This window comes from Ostrea edulis, chromosome 1 (genome assembly GCF_947568905.1).
Source record: "Ostrea edulis chromosome 1, xbOstEdul1.1, whole genome shotgun sequence".
Taxonomy (NCBI): Eukaryota; Metazoa; Mollusca; class Bivalvia; order Ostreida; family Ostreidae; genus Ostrea; species Ostrea edulis.
This window is the reverse complement of record NC_079164.1, coordinates 29,478,541-29,503,997: the sequence shown is the minus strand read 5'-3', so window position 1 is coordinate 29,503,997 and position 25,457 is coordinate 29,478,541. Positions and strand designations below refer to the sequence as shown.

At 35.0% G+C, this 25,457-nt stretch overlaps 1 protein-coding gene across 2 annotated transcripts in view; it reads right to left on the bottom strand.

Moving 5' to 3' along the window:
* Nucleotides 1-24,038, bottom strand: part of LOC125663930 (uncharacterized) — a 41,230-nt gene extending 17,192 nt beyond the window's left edge. The window contains exons 1-20 of one of the 2 annotated variants that reach the window (XM_048896374.2): nucleotides 23,365-24,038; nucleotides 22,078-22,193; nucleotides 19,193-19,270; nucleotides 18,374-18,454; nucleotides 18,072-18,168; nucleotides 15,139-15,277; nucleotides 14,860-14,929; nucleotides 14,521-14,712; nucleotides 12,476-12,608; nucleotides 10,982-11,104; nucleotides 9,811-9,908; nucleotides 9,613-9,734; nucleotides 9,117-9,262; nucleotides 8,885-9,001; nucleotides 8,086-8,180; nucleotides 7,767-7,893; nucleotides 3,510-3,703; nucleotides 3,297-3,369; nucleotides 1,851-1,952; nucleotides 1,425-1,604 (exon numbers count right to left, since the gene is read on the bottom strand). In XM_048896374.2, coding sequence (XP_048752331.2) covers nucleotides 1,425-1,604; nucleotides 1,851-1,952; nucleotides 3,297-3,369; nucleotides 3,510-3,703; nucleotides 7,767-7,893; nucleotides 8,086-8,180; nucleotides 8,885-9,001; nucleotides 9,117-9,262; nucleotides 9,613-9,734; nucleotides 9,811-9,908; nucleotides 10,982-11,104; nucleotides 12,476-12,608; nucleotides 14,521-14,712; nucleotides 14,860-14,929; nucleotides 15,139-15,277; nucleotides 18,072-18,168; nucleotides 18,374-18,454; nucleotides 19,193-19,270; nucleotides 22,078-22,193; nucleotides 23,365-23,446 — 2,365 coding nt within the window. In that variant the 5' untranslated portion in view covers nucleotides 23,447-24,038. The remainder of the gene's footprint in view (nucleotides 1-1,424; nucleotides 1,605-1,850; nucleotides 1,953-3,296; nucleotides 3,370-3,509; nucleotides 3,704-7,766; nucleotides 7,894-8,085; nucleotides 8,181-8,884; nucleotides 9,002-9,116; nucleotides 9,263-9,612; nucleotides 9,735-9,810; nucleotides 9,909-10,981; nucleotides 11,105-12,475; nucleotides 12,609-14,520; nucleotides 14,713-14,859; nucleotides 14,930-15,138; nucleotides 15,278-18,071; nucleotides 18,169-18,373; nucleotides 18,455-19,192; nucleotides 19,271-22,077; nucleotides 22,194-23,364) is intronic. The other variant, XM_056163692.1, reaches the window with a different exon arrangement.
* Nucleotides 24,039-25,457: the final 1,419 nt, after the last annotated feature.

Genomic DNA, 25,457 nt, shown 5'->3' with positions numbered 1-25,457 from the left:
TTACCCATACTCCATGATATTGCCCGTAGTCCATGATATTATCCATACTCAATGATATTACCGATACTCCATGATATTACTGGTACTCCGTGATATTATCAGAACTCCATGATATCACCGGTACTCCATGATATTATCAGTACTCCATGATATTATCAATACTCCATGATATCAGAACTCCATAATATTACCGGTACTCTATGATATTACCGGTACTCTATGATATTACCAGTTCATGATATTCCCGATATTCCATGATATTGTAGGTTCTCCATGATATTAATGGTACTCCATATTATAAGTACTCCATATTATCCGTACTCCATTATATTATTACCCGTACTCCATGATATTAGTCGTACTCCATGCTATTATTGATACTCCATATTACCGTTACTCCTTTGCTGGAGAACATGCTACGAATGTTTATGAAATAACGAGATTGTCCCTGATGGATATACATGAATAATATGTGGAATGTATGTAATTTTCAAGTATACTGTAACTAGAAATGAATAATGCACAATATATGTTGAAGATAACTTATCTTTGGAAGATGGACGTTTAAAGGGACAGAATTGTTATAGCTTATACGACAGGAGAAAAATGGATTTTGAGCAGCACAGATGAACTTACATTGAAGCTTGAATTTGTAAAATAAAGATGAAATCCAATGGCTAAAATTGAAGAAAAAAAATCCATTCTTTTTCGACTTTTGCATCTGTTATGTTTTCCTTTCGAATAGGTCGTTATTTAAATTTTCCTAGATTTTTATTTTCATGCTTCAAGTTATTTACAGATTGTGACATGGGTAGCGAGTAAGAGCAGGGAAAAATAGATTAGCATATGGACATTGTTAATATATCGGTTGTACTACTGAGTAATACACCATGAAGAAAACTGTTATAAAATTGATGTGGACTAAGCCTGGGTCTGACAGAGATCTTCAAGAGGAAACAAATCCACGCAGAACCAGCAGAATTCTCTTAAATGTCTGTAGAAAATCGTTCTCCTACTCTTGAACAGATTCGTTTGATTGAGACTGAAGAAAGCATACTCAAAACATTAACTGCCATAATACACTCATAGGAACCATCAATATCCATTTATACATATATTAAAATGTTGTTTGTTTTGCTGTTTTCTGCCACACTCAACAATTTTTCAGTTATCTGGTGGCGCCCAGTTTTTATTGGTGGAAGAGAGAACCCAGATACAATGTACCTGGGAAGAGAACACCGACTTTCCGAAAGTAAACTCGGAAAAGTTCTCACTTACATTGAAGCTTGAATTTGTCATGTTGTGATTTTGAGCGCGATGCTCTAACCACTAGGCCACGGAGGCCCCTAAAATGTGGTTGGTATGTGTTTAATCGCTCCGCAGTTTTTATATTTCAGTGTTTTTTCTTTATCAATTCCACTTACCTGGACAAGCCTGAATTTGACAGCTCTGGGACTGATTGCTTTCTCCCACACAATCAGATCCACCATTCATTGGGGTCGGGTTTGTACACGTGCGTGTACGTGTCTGCGTTCCTTCGCCACAAGTGGTTGTACACGTGGTCCATACAGACCATTCTGTGTAGCCACCGTCCACCACATCGACTGAAGAGAAACGGGGAAAACAGAAACATGTACGTAAGTTATATCCCCCTTTCGCTGTTTCAGCCTTTTCTTTGTATACGATGGTTATAATATGCACAAAATGTTAAGTAATTTACAATTTGTGTTCACCATTATGACGTCATGGAATATTCATGGAGTGAAAAATGTATTTCATACCATGTGTTTGTCGTGGTATAGAAGAACTCATACAAATATATTCAGTACCACGGGTATTGAACAACTCACGTATTTCACAGTAGTCCCCGGAATATCCAGTTTGACAGTGACAAGTATACGTCCCGCCATTGGACACACAATGGCCATGGAGACATTGGTGGCTGACGCAATCTATAGGTCATCATTAAAAATATACAAAATTGATTCTATAGAATTTCAGCGACTATATTTACATATCTGGATTTTCTTCTATTTCAGATTTAAAAAAATAATTCAAATATGTTATTCTTCGATTTCAGTTTAAAATCGAAATTATCATGAAATACTCGATTGTCAAGGATGTTCATTCCGTGTACAGTAATAAGTGAGATTGCTATATCAAACTTGTCTTGTGTTGTATTATTGATTGTAAATGCTGTATTAGACTTTGATTGTAAATGCTGTATTAGACCTGGATTGTAAATGCTGTATTAGACCTGGATTGTAAATGCTGTATTAGACCTGGATTGTAAATGCTGTATTAGACCTGGATTGTAAATTTTGTATTAAAGTTTGATTGTAAATACTGTATTAGATTTGTCTTGTAAATACTGTATTAGATTTGTATTGTAAATGCTGTATTAGACTTTGATTGTAAATGCTGTATTAGACCTGGATTGTAAATACTGTTTTAGATTTTGATTGTAAATGCTGTATTAGACACTGTATTTGGGTTGGAGTGGGAATGCTACATTTGACTTAAGATTATTAATACCATAATTGACATATCCTTTGAATGCTGTAATTGACCTGGGATTGTATATGCTTTATCAAGTGTTGGATTGTGAATGCTGTATTAAGGATTGCGATAGTTGATTTAGAGTAATGAAAGGTGAAGATAACGAACAGTGATCAATCTGATAACTCCTATAAGCAATAAAAAATAGAGAGTTGGGCAAACACGGACCGATGTTGTACATTGTTGTATTTGATAAAGGCTGTGGATGCTGTAATTAACTTGCGTTGTAAACGGTACAAAATAAAGTAGGAAAAGTATTACACTCAAGTGGAAAGGCTATAAAAGTCGAAATTGTTCTCTTCTTACGGAAGGTCAAGGTATGATAAAAATAAAGATAATTATATAAAAGATTTTCTAGTCTGCATGACTACAGTAAAACACTCTTATAACGTTTTCACGCTTATTTCAAAGTGATATTTATTCCCATATGAGATGGAAATAACGAAAATTGTATGAAAAATATCGAAGTTTGGTTATAATAAACTGTTTGTGCTGACCCTCAAAGTTCGTTATAACCATGTTTTAATGAATATAAATACCCATCTACTACAGCTGGAGTGCAGCACTTTAGCTCTATGGGGAGAAAAATTAAAGTTACAGTCGTAAAAATAAAATTACCCATATTTCTGTCCAGCTCTAACAAACCATAACTATTTCATACGATAAATTAAAACTATTTCAGAAAATGAATATATAATCATATTCTCACAAATATTACATGAGGAAATAGCACGTACCACAAGGAGCCGGCAAAATAAGTAGATCATCAATACCGAGGGTGTTCCATCCGAAGACACCAGTTATCTCCACCTGGAAAACGGCATGCAACTGCTCATCAGACATTTAGAAAAGGAAGCAGCTTGCTTTGTGGTCGCGATGCTTATGAGAATCTATTGATTTTAGTATACACGGAGATTCCGAAGTAAATAATCAAAGAACAATATACAGACCCTCAAGTCATTAACAGCTGGTAGATCCACAAGTTTGTGCCGCCATTTTGTTCCGGTATCACCAAAATAGGTGTATTCGTTTAATACATTTTCTCCGTCAAGCACGGTAACTATGAACTTGGTAAAATATTCTGGATAAGTGGGATGCGTCTGGTTGTCCATGATGTAACTGATGTTCAAACACCGCTCAGCGGCTGCAAGCAAATATTCAAAAGGAAGCAAATGAATAACGCACTTAAGTTTGGTTTAATACGGGTTTAATTAAATGGTAAAAGATCTGTGAAAACATTTTTTATCTAAGCCATGCACTGTGCTTGATCGACCTCGGGAGATGTGCCAGCTAAATATTATAAACGACAATAGCCATTCCTTGCCCTGAAAACTCTTTGATTTCTTTAAAGATTTCATGTTGAATTAAGAAAATATACAAAGTTGAAATTCATCTCCTGAATAGTTTATATTTTGGAATATGAGATCACAAAACTGTTGATTTCCTTTTTAGGTCCCCTGAGTCACTCAGGTGACGTTTGGATTACCTGTTTTCGTACGTCGTCGTGCGTCAGTCGTAAACTTTGGAACATTTTCAGCTTTTCTCACAAATGGCTGAACCAATGGTATATAGCATTAATGGGTAAAGGTAGACACAAGTTTTAAATTTTATGGTGTTTATATATCTCAAATGATTCGATATGCAAGAGCTTGTTCTGCGTATAGTCAGTTTTTAAATCGAGGTAAGCTACTGATAAACAAGTTGATGGTACAGAGGTTTCAACAGTCTCGATTGAAGTCAGCATTTCGCAAATTCTATGGTCGTTATAACGATCTAGTTCGTCAATACAACCTCGCATTGTGTCAAATGCTGTCTGACGTGTTTCATACCGATTGTTAAGCCGTTCTTGGCACACTGATTTTGACTGCGGATAACCCCGTTTACCTGATCAGGATATAGGGCTCACGGCGGGTGTGACCGGTCAACAGGGGATGCTTACTCCTCCTAGGCACCTGATCCCACCTCTGGTGTGTCCAGGGGTCCGTGTTTGCCCAACTATCTATTTTGTATTGCTTATAGGAGTTATGAGATTGATCACTGTTCGTTATCTTCACCTTGCATAGATCCCCACCTCACTTGGGCCTGAAGGGTGGAGCTAAAACCATTGAAATTAAAGCAATCTTCTTCTTTACATCAGGCATTCAAACTGTCTGCATGATTATAATAAGCAATGAACCCTGTACCAAAACCATGAAATTCATGGGTTTAGGATTCAGGCCCATGGGTGGGGCGGCGGTGGTTATATATTGAAAATGTATTATTTCTTTTCATAAAAACTTCTGGACAACACGGAGCAATGCGTTTGGATGATTATGATGAGTACGGAAGCCTCTACCAAAATTGTGAAATTCATAACCTCGGGTTGGGGCTAAGTTGGTCATACATGTACATTGAAAATACTTCTGGACATTAAACAGTCAAACTTTTGCATGATTATTATGAGCATTGAGTCTAAAATTGATTGTAAAATTTATTACTCCAGGGATCAGGTTCTATTGTTATTATCACAGGAGCAAGGAATTTTCTACTGATTATTCCCATATTAGGAGTTTTGAACCCCTGGCAAATTACCTAATGCTATGTTAGAAGGCAAAATACGTAATATCTTAGAAATGTGATTTTAAAATTTTATGCATACGAGTCATGAGTTTTGGAAAATTAGCAAGTGAGAAAAAAGAACAGTAATCAATCTCATAAATCCTATAAATACAAAATTAAAGAGAAGTGCAAACACGGACCCTAGGCATATCAGAGGTGATATCATGTACCTAGGACTAAGCATTCCCTGTTGACCAGTCACATCCGCCGTTAGCCCTCTATCTTGATCAGGTAAACACAGTAACCCATATTCAAAATTATTATGTTAGTATGAAACACTTAAGGTAGCTCCATCCTCATGTGACTTATCAATATTAATGGTTAAAAGTGGAAAAACTTTATTAATTTCCACTCAATATAGTTTAATTCAATTAATAACCAAAGAAAATGTATATGTTGCCACCTTTTTAAAGATGTCAGACATACAAAAACAGAAGTATATATCAACATCAGAAAATCACACATTTACGTTAAACAGAATAATGAAAATAGATAAAAACCTGTTGAAATGACAAAATTTAAAAATATCAACAGTTTTAAAAAAAACTGCTAATTCATAAATATGTATAGATTAATCATGGATATTAGGGAAACCAATGTATAATAGACATCCAGTTGAGGAAATTCCAGCGCAGGAGTTATTGCCCTTGACAACATTTTTTAAATCATAAATAATTGATTATCTATGGAAAATATAAACTTTTTCAGTATTAATATTTTACCAGATTTTTTATTATATCAAGTGAATAATATTCCTCAGAAAGATATATTTCTATCATGTGCAGTTTAATTTATTAAGATTTGTTGCAAAAACCTATGACGTCACATGAGGATCGATCAACCTTAAGACAGCGTTTGACCCAGTGATAGGTTGTAGTTGCAAATCATTAGATCATTATAACGACCATAGAATTTGCAAACTGCTGACTTTAAACGAGGCTGTTGAAACCCATGTAATAACTTAATTGTCAGTTACCTGTCTCGATTTAAAAATTTGATCATACGCAGAACATGATCTTGCGTATTGTATAAACACGGGTTATCATGAAAAATTGCTATTCAAATATGGGAAGTTTTTTAATGTGATGCATTGAACTCAGATGACCGTCAAGGACCGTGGACCTCTTGTTCCTTAGAAATTTATCTTAAATGTCAGTATTAGAGTTCAACGTACATTTCAATACATGTACATGTATATAGGGCACAATGCGTGACTCAAACAATTTTCACGTAACTGTAAAATGTAACACATTCCAATAATTTTAAGATTAGTGCCCACTTTTTGATGCCAAAGAGGTTGAACCTACAGGCAAATATACCGCTCGGGTTCGAATTTACCAATCAAAGAGCAAAGGTATAAAAATATATACACCATCTTAAATGAAATCTAATGCTGCACATTCTATGTAATAGCTTGTTGCAATGCTCAAACATTGTTTAGTGATATAGTGTCAAGGCCCAGCTAAAAGTCGACCAAAAAGGAATAGGCATTTTTCCAAACTCATTTCTGTATATCTTGGGAATTATACGGAATTTCGGGATGAACTTTTGAAGTAATGTAGATTGATTATGCATGAATATATTAGAATACAGAGTAGCATTTTATATCGTTTGTATTTTTGATTTTACATCGGTGAACTTTGGTATCCTGTATTTAGAGTTCTATACCTTTACTCGTTAATAGTAAATTCGACCAAGCGATATGATAGCCTGTGGTTGAAGTTTTGAACTATCGCAGATTCATTGAATGGGAAGAAAAAGGGGATTGAAAGTTAGTAATGACGTTGCACGTAAAGTATAGAAAAATGCATCTTACAAAGTGAGAGTTTAAAAGAAATATGAAGATTACGAACAGCGACCAATCTCACAATTCCTGTAAAGAAAACAAAATTAAAAATAGGACAAACACGAAACCATAGACACACTAGAGGTAGAAACAGGAGAAAGCTTCCTCTGTTGACCGGTCATACCCGCCGTGAGCCCTTCCTCTCGATCTCGTAAACGGAATAATCCGTAGTTAAAAGTGAGAATGTACCCGGGATCCCCTGGTTGTGATAAAATAAGTACACGAAGAATGAAGTGAATCGCTATTCCTAAAGATTGCTAGCCTGCATATATAAATTCTGATTTTAACTAAACATGTGGTCGTTTTTAGAAATAAATTTCATTTGTGAAAAATACTCGAGGGTATGAACTACCATGCTTTATGTCAGAATACCTCATGAAGCACATCGCATTGTAACGCTTCATTACAAGTTAGCTGGTGTGAAGCGTTGTTGTTCATAGCCTCATGTATCTATTTCATTTTTGACATTTTACTTTCATTTCTGTCGGAATTCCCAGCCGTTAAAATAGACATACTATATTTATCAAGATTCACATGCACATTGTTCGCATTTATCAGGAAATGACTATCATTTCAATTTGTAAAGATAATGAAGGCAAAAACATTGGAGAGGTAAATATTTTCAAAAAATGCACCGACTTAGTGAAAGACTCTAAATGAAACCGAACTCGTACCCATGGCAAATCTTGTACAAAGTCTCAGATAGAGTTACCTTTCTAATGTTAAAGCAATCTAACGGTAAATCACAACATTGTTCTACTACCTTGGAATTTGGCCTCAGTGCGGAGTTTGGAGGTTGTATGTAGATAAATGACAGACAGATATCCAATCATGGAGGCGAACAGATTCCCAGAGTGGGGATACACAGTCGTGCCTCCAAAGTTGTGTTTCTGCAACAGTAGACCAAAACTAACAGACATGGTTTGGTGGTGATTTGAGAATTTTAAAATTGACTATCATTACTAATTTTAGCAATACCTTGTTTTAGTTTTGCAATACCTTTTCATGTATATCTTTCTTACTGTGATTGTGTAAACGTATGTGTTGTGGATTTCAATTTGCGCGGGAATATAATTTTTTACCGACACGATGCTCCACCAAAACGTAGATGTTGGATCTTGTTGAAATACACTTCCGGTGAAGTCCTGTTCGAATGTAGACCTGACGATCGCAGTAGCTGAAAAGTAGATCAAGTTTGCTTCTTTATATACGTTAACCAATTCTTTCGACGTAAACTTCACCTTGATTGTCTTTTAAGGACTTTTTTTGTTCAGAGTTTTATAATTTTGAATGAAATACAAATTTCGACATTAAGTAAAGTACAAATTGACTCCTTGAATGATATAGCAATAAGAAATACACGCATTTTCAAATATGTGGAGTAGTTAGGAATCAGTCATATTCTAGAATCTATGTATTACAAGGACACTTGATACAAAAATAATATGTTCAAAATTTGAAATATATTACCCCTCCAAATATTCCCCCACTGTTTTGGATTGATTAAGAAATCATGGGAATAAATTTCATACGGTATATCGTAATCATTTTACAATTGATTGATTTTATATTGTTTAACGTCCCTCTCGAGAATATTGCACTCATATGGAGACGTCACCATTGCCATTGAAGATCTGCAAAATTTAGGCCTATCTCGGCGCTTATGGCCATTGAGCAGGTAGGGATCTTTATCGTGCCACACCTGCTGTGATTTTGCGGTCCGCCCCATTTAGTCGGCTCTTATGACAAGCAAGGGGCACTGGGGACCTATTCTAACCGAGATCCCCACGGTATTAAATAGACATATAGAAATATAAGTTTTCGTTTTTCCTTTTTGAAAAAGATTGTTTGTAGCAAGTGTATTTTTATAAATTACATTACCTGTAACGATCTCGCAGTTCTTTCCAGAAAACCCTTGGGGACATGAACAGGTATACTGGTCGACTGAAGACTGCTCGTGACAGGTGGCGCCAAACTTACATGGGTGGCTATAGCAACCTAAGAATTGTTTGATAAAAAGATTCCGGCATTTTGTTAAATAAAAAACTAAGATATTTTTAGCAGTTTATCTGACAATATATCTTCCACGCCTTTCATATGATGTTTTACATACCAGAGGGCATTGCTTCGACCTTGACACGGAAACCTGAGCCAGGTGTGACATCAGGATACGATATGCTGTCAAATCGGATCATCATCATGTTTTCCTCACCATGAAGGTATTTGGAGTACACAGCACCTGAGGTATTTCCGCATGCCCTACAACCAACTTATCTCAATGATTTACCCTCTATAGAAAAGTGTTATATATACAAGTACATATAAAGAGAAATTCACTATATATAGATACCCATCCCGCCCCTACATGTGTTTGGACTCAAGACCTGTGGAATCAAATCTCACAGCTCCCAGCAGGGTATGACCATCTTAGGCAAGGCAATAAAACTTATATAAAGTGAATTTCTCTGCTTTATATTAAATATTTCTTCACTTAGGGCAACTATGTGCTCTCTCTCTCTCTCCCTCTCTCTCTCTCTCTGGTATTGTTTGAGTTCCTGCGTTTTCTAGCTACAGTATATTTGTGATAAGTGATGTCTAAAATGCCCAACTGTTTTCCCGGCTCGCCAATGAGATAGTCCCTAAAGATGAGGAAATGAAAGCAGTTGTTGTTTTCGCTGTCTGGTAGATCCAGCTGTTCTATTGTTGCCTTCACTTTGGTCTTCACAGGAGTCTGCAGACGACCAAAGTTTAAGGATTAGTACATTGGTATGTAGAATAGGAAATCTCACTAAAACAATATGCTGTACCTTTATCAGCCATGTGCACAGAAGGTTCGTGTTGTATGACGTCATCTCGATAACTTGACTGGTTCCTGGTGTGGTGAGGTCAATAAAACCTCCACAACCTATTTAATAGGCTATTACGATCAAAACTCAATCTACCAAACAAAACTGACTTCATTTTAATGAAACCTCCATGTACTAAAACAATCAAAATTTAAATTTATTCTACTTAAAGAGGCACTACAGCTCCCTTTGCGCAAAAATCATGAAATGACAATTTTCCCAGCGTTTTCTCAAATTTTGTTGCATAGTGGAATAGTTGCGAAGATAACACTTTTCTAAAGTTGAAAATTCTCGTTTTAACGTAAAAATCTACACTTTTTGATGGTCTATACAAGAAATATCGAGTCTCCTCCTTTCGGTCTTTAGACACATGCGCATAGACGGTAAACAGTGCAGCATGTCGTCCCGTGAGAGAAATTGTAGTGGATAGATCCAGAATTTTGACAGATTCTGCGAGAAAAGAGGTAAAAATAGAATGAGATACAACTCGTACGTGAACTAAAATTTACGTTGGGATCAGTCTTATCGTTGGAAAACCAAGAGGTAGGAGAAACACACGCAGGACTCAATGGTGGATCTAGGATTTCCGAAGTGGGCATGTGAAAGTCAAAGTACTCAGCCATTTTGGATGCCAAATCTGTAGTTTTACTCACAATTTGTGGCGAAAAAGGGAGGGGGATCCTGTTCCCCTCTAAATCTGCCATTGGGACTAGTGAAGACACTGTTTTATAAGTAAGTGCTATTTTTATCTGAACATGACACGTGTTAGTTTAACTTTATATGATTAAATCAAAGTGAATCATATAGATTTACAACCTGATTGATTGAATATTGTTTAACGTCCCTCTCCAGAATATTTCACTCATATGGAGACGTCACCACTCACCATTGCCGGTGAAGGGCTGCAGAATTTAGGCCTATGCTCGGCTCTTACGGCCTTTGAGAAGGGAGGGATCTTTATCGTGCCACACCTGCTGTGACATTGGGCCTCGATTTTTGCGGTCTCATCCGAAGGTCCCCATTTAGTCGCCTATTACGACATGCAAGGGGTACTGAGGAGCTATTCTAACACGGAGTCTGCACTACAACCTGATTTAATTTTATCTTGATTTTCATTTTAGTGACCACCTACCTGGTGACGTGTCTAACTGAGAGCAATCCAATCCTATCAGTCCATCCGGGCACTCACAGGAACAAACCCCTAGATAGTTCATCTTCTCAAAGCCGCCATTCAGACACGAGAGTGAACACGTTGCTGTAATCAGTTATCGAGAATGAATTTCTTGTTTTTAATAAAACGAAATATTTTCTAAAACAAGTAGGTATAATGCTGCAAGAATTTTTATTTGCAGTTTTTGAAATCTGTGTTTGCCCAACTATCTATTTTGTATTGCTTCCAGGAGTTATGAGATTGATCACTGTTCGTTATCTTCAGCTTGCATCTGTATAACATTAAATTTACACAACAGAGTATCCCTTGAACTAATACTGGTAAAATTGTACTAGAAGATGCACTTAAAGGTACATGCGTTCTAATAACACAGTTAATGTATCTATAATGACAATATATGATAAATTATACAACGTAAACTATTTCATTCCACCCAAAATAAATGAATAGGTCAAAATTTAAGTCATCTTCGGTTAGCCTTATTTGTATAATGTACATGTATGCATTATATGAGCCTTGACAGCGGTCGGAAAGAAAACGATGGCGTTGGTAAGTTCAATGACTGTAGATAAAAGAATATTTAAAGACCCATCAGACTAAACTCAATATAATAGATCATGTTTAAAACATTAAGTTTCCGTGCAGAAGCCATATGTTTCCCTAAGTTTCCGCAGTGTTTCAGACGTACGGAAACTATTTTTCATCCAGTGAGGCTTTCATTCTTTAAACTGTTGTAACCGCTTCTAAAGGAAACAGTAACAGGTTTAAGAAAAAGGTTGGTTTTACATAGATTGTATATTGTTTAACGTCCCGCTCAAGAATCTTTCACTCATATGGAGAAGTCGCCATTGCTGGTGAAAGACTTCAAATTACGGCCTTTGAGCAGGGAGGGATCTTTATCGTGCCACACCTACTGTAACATGGGACCCGCTGTTTGCGGTCTCATCCGAAAGACTGCCCCATTTAGTTGCTTCTTACGGCAAGTAGGGGGTACGGAGGACCTATTCTAACCCCGGATCCCAACGGGAATGTGTGTGTGTGATCACTTGATTGACTTGCTCTTTTGATAAGTTTCCTACTTATGATATCTTGGAAACCTCAATTTACATTAATTAGACTTTTTGTAGACTCCGTTCAGCCAGATGATAGAGAATTATATAATCCTTCAGTATACTGTAAGTTGCTATAAATCAATGGTGCTAAAATTTCACGATTTTTTAACAGACAGTCATGGAGAATTGCCTAATCCTTATGTATACTTGTATTGCCCACTCCACAATTTCTTCCTGTTTACGTATATTTAGAAAAAACAGTAGGTCTTACATTTCTGGGATACAGTCGGATTGCTGTGCAATCTTTCTGGTTCCAAAACTCAAATGCTCTTTAAACACTGAACATCATTCTCGGCATTCAATTACGTTGACCATTATACACATTTAGTATCCATATACGTACCCGCGCAGTCGTAGTACCGGTTGAGGTTTAATTTATCATAAAAAGACAGGTCATTCTTGCTGTTTGTGATGAGATATTCTAATCCTTTATCTGGAATCGACATTGTCTGAAGTCCGGTCTGTGTAGCAAAGCTCTAAAATGGAGAGGAGACTGGTAGTTTGAAATGAAAAAAATTCAAATCAGTAATTCATTGAATCGATATCATTTCAGGCATATTTCGGCAATATAATTGATATCTTATTGATATCTTTAAAGTAGCCTACTACATTTTACACTAAATCTTATACTCTTTATGACATGACGTCACAAGATGGCGAATTAAATGTTTTGTGATTTCAATTATTTGTATCTCTATCATCGTTGCTCAGTGATTGAAGCATTGAACTGGTAAACCGCAGATTTCGAGTTCAAATCCGCCAATCTTTTATATTCATATGTACTGAAATAAATTTTTCAAAATCATATGGGGTTTTTTTGTTGGTTTTTTTTATATATATAAAAATTGCATATTTTCTGTCTTTTGGACACATAGTTATTACCTATCATCATATCTTTCATGGTTACTGGAAAATCATTTCGTACTGATTTGAGAAACTCTTTCAAGGTGTAGTGAGCCACCTTAAATTTAAAGCAGGAAGACCAGGGATTCTTTTGCAGAGAATAAATGATTAACAAAGACACCAATCTCACGGACTGTGAATCTTAAAACTTTTGCAAATACAGGTAAAGGTTAAAAATAATTCACCTTCATGTAAAAATTGTAATCAGCACAATTTGTGGTTGTTTCTTGTGGACGGAGATTTCGCGGTATAAGAGTTGTCGTTCTTACCGTAATTCATAGACACGTATTTTCTCATGTTTGTGGGAGGTTTTTACTGACCGTGAAAAAATGAAACAGTTTATACAGTATTGAGCATCTTGATGAATGTGCCATTAAATCATAACGCATACATGTACCTCTGCAAGGTTTGTTTCAACGTTGTTACATTTTAATTGAAGACAAATCATTACATGTACACATGTGCTTTGAAAGTCTTCGAATATACGAAAGGTATTGCGATCATTACCTGTTATACATATTTCCATATAAATTTTGTGAGAATATGGTTGAATGATTTTACTTAAAAGTTGCCATGGATTTGAATTTGAAGAAAAAAAATTGCCGCAATACAACAGATGCGAACTGTCTTTCATCTCAAGTTCTACTACCATTTGTAGAATTCAAACTGGAAGGTATCCAGCTTTTTTCATGATAAAGATAAATCAATGTATGATAGATATCCATATCATACATAGGACAGAAAGGGAGTAGAAGTTGGAATACTTGCTTTCAGTTTGACCTAAATAGCCGACAATATGTGAGGTATTACTTCATTACTGTATACCTAACCATACCTCTCCAGATAATTCGCTTTTTCTGAGCCAAATCTCATTTCACTCCTCTTAAAATCAAAGTACATATTTCTATACTTATCTGATTCTTCGAGTTTTTAATGGATTGTTACTTCCATGATTTTAAAATTCTCTGAAAAGAGTGAATATATACTTCGTCTAGTAAATCGAGCACCAAATGTATGTGTGCCTGTCAACTCTATCAACATAGTGGGGATGTTTTAATGATTTGATTAATTGATTGTATATTGTTTAACGTCCCTCTCGAGCATATTTCACCCATATGGAGACGTCATCATTGCCGGTGATGGGCTGCAAAATTTAGGCCTATGCTCTGCACTTATGGTTATTGAGCAGAGAGGGATCTTTATCGTGCCACACCTGCTGTGACATGGGAACTCTGTTTTTGCAGTCTCATCCGAATGACCGCCCCGTTTAGTCGCCTCTTACGACAAGCGAGGGGTACTGAGGACCTATTCTAACCCGGATCCCCACGGGATTTAATGATTTAAAAGTATTTCCTGGTACAATATTAATGATTTAAAAGTGATAATATATCAGAAAATATTTTTTAAAAATGTATCTGAAAGTAAAATTTTAGCATATGAATTTTACGAAATACAGCGGGCTAAATATTTTGGAAAACTGTTTACCGATAAGCCATACTGAAGGATCGAACCGAGATCAAACGGGGCGTACTCTCGTGTCTGTCGTAGCTCAAAGTTTCCAAGTGCATGAGGGTTAATGTTTTGAAACAGCATGTCAATATTCCCCTCACGGTCAGTTCGCTGTTGCTCATGCCACGCCCCCAAAGCGTGCAGCACTTCGTGAAGGACTATAGAAGTCTTTAAAACAATGAAATAAAATAAGTACACGAAATGAACTTTTTCAGTATTTCATCACTTGCATGCAATGAGAGGCAAAGAGGGATAGGGAGGGAGGGAGAGGGAAAGAGGGATAGGGAGGGAGGGAGGGAGAATGGTGAGAGATACCCATAAACATCCAGGTCCCAGCCAAATCTTTTGCTCTTTCGTTTTAATGTATCCCACGTACGAGGCACACCTACAATGAATAATGATAAACAGTTTGAATTATACAGTTGAAAGCGTCTAATCCAACACAAATGTAATTCATTCACTCTCAATGTCGATCCCTATTCTTTAGTTCCCTATTTCTTTATATATAATGTTTGCAATCCGGTATCCTTTATAATCCGACTACAGATTTGGCGCCAGAAATATGCCGGAATACTCCACAAATATCGAGCTCACGCCGTGGTGTTTCCATAGAACAGGATGTGATTGTAGGCTGTACTAGTCCCCGTAACGTCCTCCCATTTAATGCACGCGGCATCCTCCAGGAGGGCCAAGGACGACTTGATTTTGTCCTCCGCCTGCGCAATGAAAGGTGCTGTAAATAGTGAAATTACATGAAAAGGATATAGATTCCTGCAAGAGATTATTTCAATAGCGCGGAAAACATTTAATGGAACGGCAGTGAAGTGATACTGTAATATGCGTTGCTCTTCGGGCATCAGTAATTTTGTTAGTTTATTCCTGTGTAACTGCTTTCAGTTGAACTACAGGGCTTTAACGAAGATACAGTAGTGTATGTATTTGAAGATTGCTTGTACACCATTCTTCTATTGAAGTTCGTGAGAAGAATTACATAAGTATATTCCTTTGTAAAATAACTTGTAATGTTTTGAAATACATATGACATCAGAACAATTACACTAACTTTAAAGAACATGAACTCCTTTTCTCTGTTGAATGGTATACAATGAATTGTTTTATTATGTTATTGCATAATTCAAAGCATCGAAGCAGTGTACTAGAGTTCTCGGAAATGATCGGTTATCTTTGCTTAAAGCTAGCGTGCAAGACCTAATCTAAAGTGATTAAAAATGCGAGTGTTCATTGAGAAGCAAATGGTATCAATTTCAAAATTCCCAGTATATTTTTGGTTCGATGTGATGAAAATCAAATGTATTTACTTCCAAGGCAGGTTTACGTAGCAATCTATTTTTCTAGTTTGTTAATTCTCAACCAATCAGAAAGCTCGGAATTATTCAATCATAATAAAATTGAATTCATTTCACTTGCGAGTCAGAATTATATACATGTAAAGAGAATACATTCACTCGTACTTTAAACTCATTAAAATATAGAATAATCCTGTCCCACCCGTGAAACAAATTCCATATCCTGTTAAAAATTGTTGAATATTCTCTATACATAAAGTAAAATTTATATTCGTTTGAGGCAGGGAAATTTTCATATTCCTAATAGATAGTATAGTAACTAGTCGCAAGTTTTATCAAGCAATGTTTACATTTACTCTTTAATCCTGTGATAAAATGCGTTAGAGAGCTTAGAAGTATATTTGCTTATAAATGGAAAGACCGAATCACTATAAATCTGTTAGGCGTATGAACACTGTCGAGCATGTCGTCTGCATCTAGAACCTCGGCGCACACGAACCGGTGATTTTGTAATAATAATAGTAGGGGTCTTTACCATACCACTTACTAATAAAATTATTATGACCCCTTATTAGGAGGGTGGTATGGTATAAACTCCTACCATTATTAGCCGAGTTGCAACGAAGTTGAACTCGGCTATTGGTTTGGTGATGCGGGCGGGCGGGCGTCAACAATTGGTTTCCGGATGATAACTCGAAAAGTTTAAAATCTAATCAAATGAAACTTTGATATATTGTTGGGTACCAGGTAAGGAAGACCCCTATTGATTTTGGAGAAAAATGATCAAAGGTCAAGGTCACAGTGACCGAAAATAGAATGAAAATTTCAGGAAAATTTGGTTTCCGGATGATAACTCCGAAAGTTTAAATCCAAATCAAATGAAACTTTGATATGTTGTTGGGTAACAGGTAAGGAAGACCCCTATTGATTTTGGAGAACAAAGGTCAAGGTCACAGTGACCGAATATAGATTTATAATTCCAAAAGGATTTTGGTTTCCGGAGGATAACTCGAAATTTTTTAATTTGAATCAAATGAAACTTGGATATATTGTTGGATACCAGCAAAGCAAGACCCCTATTGATTTTGGAGAACAAAGGTCAAGGTCACAGTGACCGAATATAGATTGAAAACTTCAGACAAATATGGTTTCTGAACAGTAACTCGAAAAGTTTATAACTTAAATTAGTTCTTCACAATTATAAATATACCACGTCATTCCTGGCTTTACAATGTATCCCATGCAACTCGGCTCATGCACCCCTGGGTGCATATACTGATTTTTTTTTACAAACAAAATTACCCGTTCCTGTGCTCGGCCGCATTTGTGCAGAATGAAAACAAAGCTCTGTTGTCCATACCTGTCTCAGACAACACAAGTGCACCTCATTTGATGCAAGATAAGTTGATCTTACCTCTAATGTGGTTAATATCACCAAACAAACACAAGAAATTAATCCAAGTGTGGGATTTTCCAACAATTCTTCTCTCAGTAATTGTACTTTCAATTTCTCGAAATGACAATATGGCCGACCAGCGCCTATACTGACCATACCTACGCTGTTTACAATTAGATAGATTTGAAAAGATATGAACTGCATGTTTAAACCCAGTTCAGATTGTACAATTTTGTTAATAAATTGATGTTTATTATATCTGATTGAAAATTAATTCAAGTATTGGACTATTATATTTTTTCAGTATTGCGCACTCTTTTCTTTTGCGTTATGACATCACAATTTTGCTTTCCATGGCTGTTCCGTTAATCGCTACTTAGCCAAAGAATAGGGCGGGGGAGTTAAGATATGAAAGAAAAATGCACGCGTTAAAAAGGGTTTCAAAAATGTGAATATAAGCAATGAATTATCACGTTTTGAAAGATGTAGTCTCATAACTGCAACGGTGTGTGCAAACAAATTTTCATAACGCGCATTATTCAATTTTTATGCACACACCGTTGCAGTTATGAGACTATATCTTTAAAAAAAGATAATTCCTTGCTTAATTAATGTTTATTTTTGACAGCTACTAGTATCCTGATGATATCAGCTGATATGCAGACAAAATCAATAATAAGTTTGAATGTGGAAAATGCACACCACATTTGGTAAGGACACTTATGACTCTATAATAAGATGCATATGACTCAGATTATGCCAAATATGAGACCATTTCAAACTCCTTAATTAATTTTTGTATATTGCATATCACCATTACTTACAAAACGACGGGTAGTCAATGGCATAGTAGACCGTGCGGTTCGGCCATCTCCAACCAATGTCATGGTAATAGTTCCGCTTGGTGGCGCTGTTTGGAATCTGAAACCGAGGACATTCATACAGCGTAGTGATCAGTAACTGTGTTGTTTAGTACTTGTCTTGGGAGTGAATTCCCTGACCTCTAACTGTCTTATACAGTATTTGTCTTGGGAGTGAATTCCCTTACCTCTAACTGTCTTATACAGTATTTGTCTTGGGAGTGAATTCCCTTACCTCTAACTGTCTTGGGAGTGAATTCCCTTACCTCTACGTGCGTTGAGACTTTGTGCACGTCTTTCTCTTCTGCTGATTGTTCCTGCTTGTTATGTCTGTTTAAGTTCTTTGGCTGTAGAAATATATAAGCTAAGTATATACTGACAGTTATTTCATATCCATCCATGCATACAGACAGACATACATACATTTAATTATCTATCTATTCATCCATCCATTAGGGTTAAGTGACTTCTATATTAATTACTGGGAGGAAAGATACATTGATGAAAGGTGACGATAACGACCAGTGATCAATCTCATAACTCCTATAAGGAATACAAAATAAAGAGTTGGGCAAACACGGAATCCTGGACATACCAAAGGTGGGATAAGGTACCTAGGATGAGTAAACATCCCCTGTCGACCTGTCACACCTGCCGTGAGCCCTATATTTTGATCAGGTATACGGAGTTATACGTAGTTAAAATCAGTGTGCCAAGAACGGCATAACAATCGGTATGAGACACGTCAGACAGCATTTCATCCAATTATATGTTGTATTGGCAAATTAGATCATTATAACGACCATATATTTGCGAAATGCTGACTATAAACGAGACTGTTGAAACCCCTGTAACATCAACTTGTTTGTCAGTAGCTTACCTCGATTTAAAAACTGATCATACGTAGAACAAGCTCTTGTGTATCGAATTAGTTGAGAAATATAAACACCACATGCAGGTGATCTTTCTTATGTCAAAATATGACTAAAACAGTAAAAGTAAAATCTAAACTAAACCTCGAGTTATCAATTCATATAAATATTTAACGACCTCGTCTATAAATGAGTGGAAGACTGAGGAATCACCTTATGAGCTCCGTCAGGAAGGTAATCCAGCTGCCGTTCTCCGTAATCCTGCGCTAGTGAGTTCAAAACCAATTCTGGCTGCAATGAAGTAGTAAAGAGAATATGAAGAATGGAATCACATATTTACTTCTGGCTACAAGAAAGTAGTGAAGAGAATGAGAAGAATGAAATAATAGAATTACTTCTGGCTACAAAGAAGTAGTGACGAGAATGTGAAGAATGAAATGATAATGATGATAAAATATATAGCGCCTTATGAATTGTGAAGATAACGAACAGTGATCAATATCAGCTCATATAAGCAATACAAAATAGAGAGTTGGGCAAACACGGACTCTGGATATACCAGAGGTGGCATCAGGTGTCTAGGAGGAGTAAGCATCCCCTATCGACCGGTCACACCCGCCATGAGCCCTATATCTTGATCAGGTAAATGGAATTATCCGTAGTCAAAATCAGTGTGCCAAGAACGACCTAACATGTTGTATTGGCAAATTAGATCGTTATAACGACCACAGAATTTGCGAAATGCTGACTTTAAACGAGATTGTTGAAACCCCTGCAACATCAACTTGTTTGTCAGTATCCTGCCTCGATTTAAAAACATCATACGCAGAACAAGCTCTTGCGTATCGTATCAGTTGAGATATATACATGTACACACCATATACAGGTGATAATGGAAATAAAACAATGTACTCCAAGGCGCTTTAAGAAGAGGAATACAACGATAAAACACAATTAAATGGAATTAAATGACAGTATGACACAAGATCTCCTATCTGGAAAAAAAAAACCCAATACAATTAAGGTCGATAGCTTAAAGTTTTTTTGGAGGGTGTGTTTGATAATTAAAACAGTCACAGCTTATACATGTTAGAGTCTAAAAAGCTAATTTATAAAAATGAGTTTTAAGACGTGTTTTGTTTCAAGAGATGTTGACTTCTTGATGTCATCTGGAAGTTCATTCCAAAGATGTGTTGCAGCCAAGATGAGTTGACGTTGTCCGTATGTTTTATTTTGTAGTGCCAAAAATCATGTTTGGCACTACAAGTTGCGACTTCGATGATGGACTTGACTTGCATTCATTCATAAGAGTTGCGATGCATGACGGCGCAGATTCATGGAATAGGTATAGGGCGAAATCTTGAATTGGTGTCAGTAATGGATGGGAAGCCAATGGAGTTCCGCCAGAATCGTGAATGTGTGTTCCTGTTTCGTCGACCTCGTAACAAGACGAGCAGCAGTATTCTGTACCCGTTGCAATATTTTTTTTAAAATTTACTCAATCTGGCTACAAGGAGTAGTAAAGAGAATAACAGATTTACTCTGACTACTAGGTGGTAAAGAGAATGTGAAGAATGAAATAACAGATTTACTTCGTGCAAATCTGAATTAGAATATAGATATTAATACACCTACTCATTCATTATTTATGCATAAATTAAGTGAACTATTCTATGTGATGTAAATGTTCATTCAATAATTAATTTTAATAATTAATTTCTTGTCATAAGGTATTGTCGTTGTTGCTATCAGACATGCGTGACGTTAACGCAGTTTTTAGTGTTAACAATTATTGGTATTAAAGTAATTCCACCCTCCTGTGATGTCATCAGATTTTGCAAAATCAATGATTTATTTAAATTTATGCATGATAGGAACATAAATTTTGTTGGACTATTTTCCGATACTTATTGTAAAAAATCTTGTTAAAAATAGACTATTTCAAAAGTCTAAGTTATAGATGAATAATCAATGATATGTTTCAAAATATTGAATCCAAGGGCAATAACTCTGTTTCTATTGATTTCTTTATCAAGTCTATTATGCGATAGATTTCCTATATTTTTTTACATACATTTTGTATATTTTTGTGAAGATATAGTTTCATGAAATTGTTATGAATGCTACTATATCGTCATAAACAGTTTTTAATGAAATTTTGATAACGCTGTTTAAGGAAAATAGCAATTTTCTGACGGTGATATATGATTCTGTTTATGTACGTCTCTCATCTTAAAAAGTGTGATGACCTATGTATTTTATTTGATAATTTGTTAGTTTTAACTCTAATGAATGGAAATAAATACACTTTTTAAACTTGTATCAGATAAAACTGCGAGTGTGGAGTCACCTTAACTGCTGGACTTAAAGAATCAGTCAATATTTCATCCATTGGGAGTGAACGTTTATAAATCCGTTCAGCGATCCCTAATGAATCAAACGATAGAGCTCTTATCTCTGCTTAGTGTCGTGGGGTTCAGTGTCCATCTTTACGTAATGGTTTTATACGTTGATGGAATCAAAATGTCTAAACACTTCGTGAATTCGAGATAGTATTCTCATATTCCCATTGTAGATTTGATATTTGTGATTTCATTACATGCATATTACATCAAATGCATGTGCAGTTTTATGATGATACGTGTTGCCCAGGTCTGATTCTAAAGATTGAATTTACAAAAAGATAAGGTTAAATAAACATTAACATAAATTTCTGATTTTTCATTAAAGACATTGATATCAACGGTCATTTGACGATAGATGAAAAGCAGGTCGATGCTACAAATGACCTAGTCAAAGAACTAATCCATTGGGGTGGAACGTTATCATTCAATTGAATTCCAATTAAACTTTCCGTGTAAAATTTGTATTACGTTTGACTTTTACTTAATGAATCGTGTAATAAAGGAGACGAGATATCTAAATTCAAAATGCTTTGATAACCGGTTTTTGTTTGATTTTCTGCCTCATTACATTCAACTTCATCCAAAATAATCTCAAATTGGTGACAAATTGCAAGAGAAAGAAAAATGACGCATGAAGGAAAAGAAGAAAAATGATGATAGGCGGCGTATCTCTCTGTTAATTGAAAGTCAAACCTTCTTTAGGTCCCCCGATATAAGATGGGCCCTGCCATTTTTCCATCGGTCCATTGGGGTCTTGTGCCCTTTCCGTCCTTTGTTGTAAAGCAGCTCTAGCAGTCTCTCCAGGTCATCTGGAAATTGGTATTACAAAATGGCGAATCAATTTCATGTACGACAAGTGTTACCATATTGAGAAATAAAGATAGAAAATACTGTACAATAGACTGAGCTGATATTTAATATAATAAATCTGTTTGTCACAATAATACATGGAACTGCGAAATATCTGTAGCAACTACAGAATATTTAAACAGACAGAACGTTCTGGATATCATGATATATATGTTGTTGTGAGCATCTTTCATGAGCACCTTTCTTGCGATGCGTTTTCAAGTAAACTGTACACATTTTAACTCTAGTTTCGGAAATTTCTGGGGGTTTTCCCCCTTAATATTAGCTTGTGGTTTTGTTGTTTTAACATTTACTGAGATATTTTCCCAAACAGTAGATTGATAAACGCATTCTTAAAAATAGTCATATTACATAATAACATTGCAAATTTTGAACACATGCACATGCAGTCTGATATTAGAACTCATCTAGAAAAATATTTTCTTCCTTTATATCATTTTGAAAGAAACAAAATAAGAAAAAATATTGCTGATATTGTGGTCAAACGAACTAAATTTGTTGTGTTACTGCTCGTATAAAATATGGTAATTGATAGAATAGGTAACAAGGTGTAAATTCGTTGTTTGACTGTAACAAAGTATAAATTCGTTGTTTGACTGTAACAAAGTATAAATTTGTTGTTTGACTGTAACAAAGTATAAATTCGTTGTTTGACTGTAACAAAGTATAAATTCGTTATTTGACTGTAACAAAGTATAGATTTGTTGTTTGCCTGTAACAAAGTATAAATTCGTTGTTTGACTGTAACAAAGTATAAATTTGTTGTTTGACTGTAACAAAGTATAGATTTGTTGTTTGCCTGTAACAAAGTATAAATTCGTTGTTTGACTGTAACAAAGTATAGATTTGTTGTTTGACTGTAACAAAGTATAAATTCGTTGTTTGACTGTAACAAAGTATAGATTTGTTGTTTGACTGTAACAAAGTATAAATTCGTTGTTTGACTGTAACAAAGTATAGATTTGTTGTTTGACTGTAACAAAGTATAAATTTGTTCTTTTACTCTAACAAAATATGAAATTGTTATTTTGCTCGTAACAAAGTGTCAGTTTAGTAATCTGGAAGCAGTTAAAAGAATACGAAACATTTGGATAATGCAGGAACACTTACCATCTGAATATTTCGTAGGAAGAGAATAAACCACTTGAAAAAGAACAAGAAATGTTGATATCAGGGTACAGTAGCAGATCATGACTGTTAAAGGATTGTCTGTCACTGGTGGTAGTTTTACTTATATATGTCAGGGATTCCAACGTCAACACGCCGAACAATGGCATCAAATGAAAGAAAAATGAAAAAGGGCATGTACCATCCGGCTTTAATCAGAAAATGAATGGAAATCTATATAGGTGGGTGAAAACAGGTTAAAGGTCACGCGTAATGCATGTAGAAGTAGCAAGCTAGCTGAGAAGAGAAGAACGAAATATAGGTAATAAGTAATTTTATTCTAAAAGAGTATACATAAAATTCTTTGCGATAGTTTATCGTACTTGTCAGAATATTATATAAAAGTGCGTTAAAAGATAATTCACAGAAATACATGTATTGTAATTCTTATTTCTATATATAATTTGTTTTATGATACAAAGTTATATTCCTTTTCTTAAATAGAGTAATACAAGCGTTTGATTTGTACCTACGCATAAACCATAATGCAAGCCACACTGCAAATTACACTACAAATTTCAATGCAAATCGCAAGTTAAATTCGTGATACTTGAGTAATTTTCATCAATGAATCACACTCTGCATAACTATACTATTAAACTGTTGGTGAGATTTGATTAATAAATTACCAAAATGTGGTTTTTTGTTTTGTTTTTTGTTTACAAATAGCTTCTTAGACGACGTAAGTGATAGCATATTTGAATATATAGCAGAGAAATTTCTATTAAATTCAACGCAAAAAAACGCTTTGATACAATAGATAATTATTATAAAGTAGATAACTGGTACTATAGATAATTGTTATAAAGTAGCTAACTCTGATACAATAGATAATTGTTATAAAGTAGATAACTCTGATACTATAGATAATTGTTATAAAGTAGATAACTCTGATACTATAGATCATTGTTATAAAGTAGATAACTCTGATACAATAGATCATTGTTATAAAGTAGATAACTGATACTATAGATAATTATTATAAAGTAGATAACTCTGATACTATAGATAATTGTTATAAAGTAGATAACTCTGATACAATAGATCATTGTTATAAAGTAGATAACTCTGATACTGTAGATAATTATTATAAAGTAGATAACTCTGATACTGTAGATAATTATTATAAAGTAGATAACTCTGATACTATAGATAATTGTTATAAAGTAGATAACTCTGATACTGTAGATAATTGTTATAAAGTAGATAACTCTGATACTATAGATAATTATTATAAAGTAGATAACTCTGATACTGTAGATAATTATTATAAAGTAGATAACTCTGATACTATAGATAATTGTTATAAAGTAGATAACTCTGATACTATAGATAATTGTTATAAAGTAGATAACTGATACTATAGATAATTGTTATAAAGTAGATAACTCTGATACTATAGATAATTATTATAAAGTAGATAACTCTGATACTGTAGATAATTGTTATAAAGTAGATAACTCTGATACTGTAGATAATTATTATAAAGTAGATAACTCTGATACTGTAGATAATTATTATAAAGTAGATAACTCTGATACTATAGATAATTGTTATAAAGTAGATAACTCTGATACTATAGATAATTGTTATAAAGTAGATAACTCTGATACTGTAGATAATTATTATAAAGTAGATAACTCTGATACTGTAGATAATTATTATAAAGTAGATAACTCTGATACTGTAGATAATTGTTATAAAGTAGATAACTGATACTATAGACAATTGTTATAAAGTAGATAAACATGTATACGGAGTAACTGCCTGCACAAAAATATAAACAAATTGATTGTCGGTATATTCAATATAAATGTAGGTAGTCGGACAAGCGAGATTTTAAAATGAAAATAATGACTGATACAGGACATGAAGATATTGGGCAGGTCGGTCAACATTGAGTAAAATCTCAGACCACCGAGAGTCGCATCATCTTTTGTGCAATACTGATTCAACATCGGGCGACCCGTGATAGACGTTTTAACACCTGATGTGTAAAAAATATACTATACATAATGTAGGTATTTACGGATCAG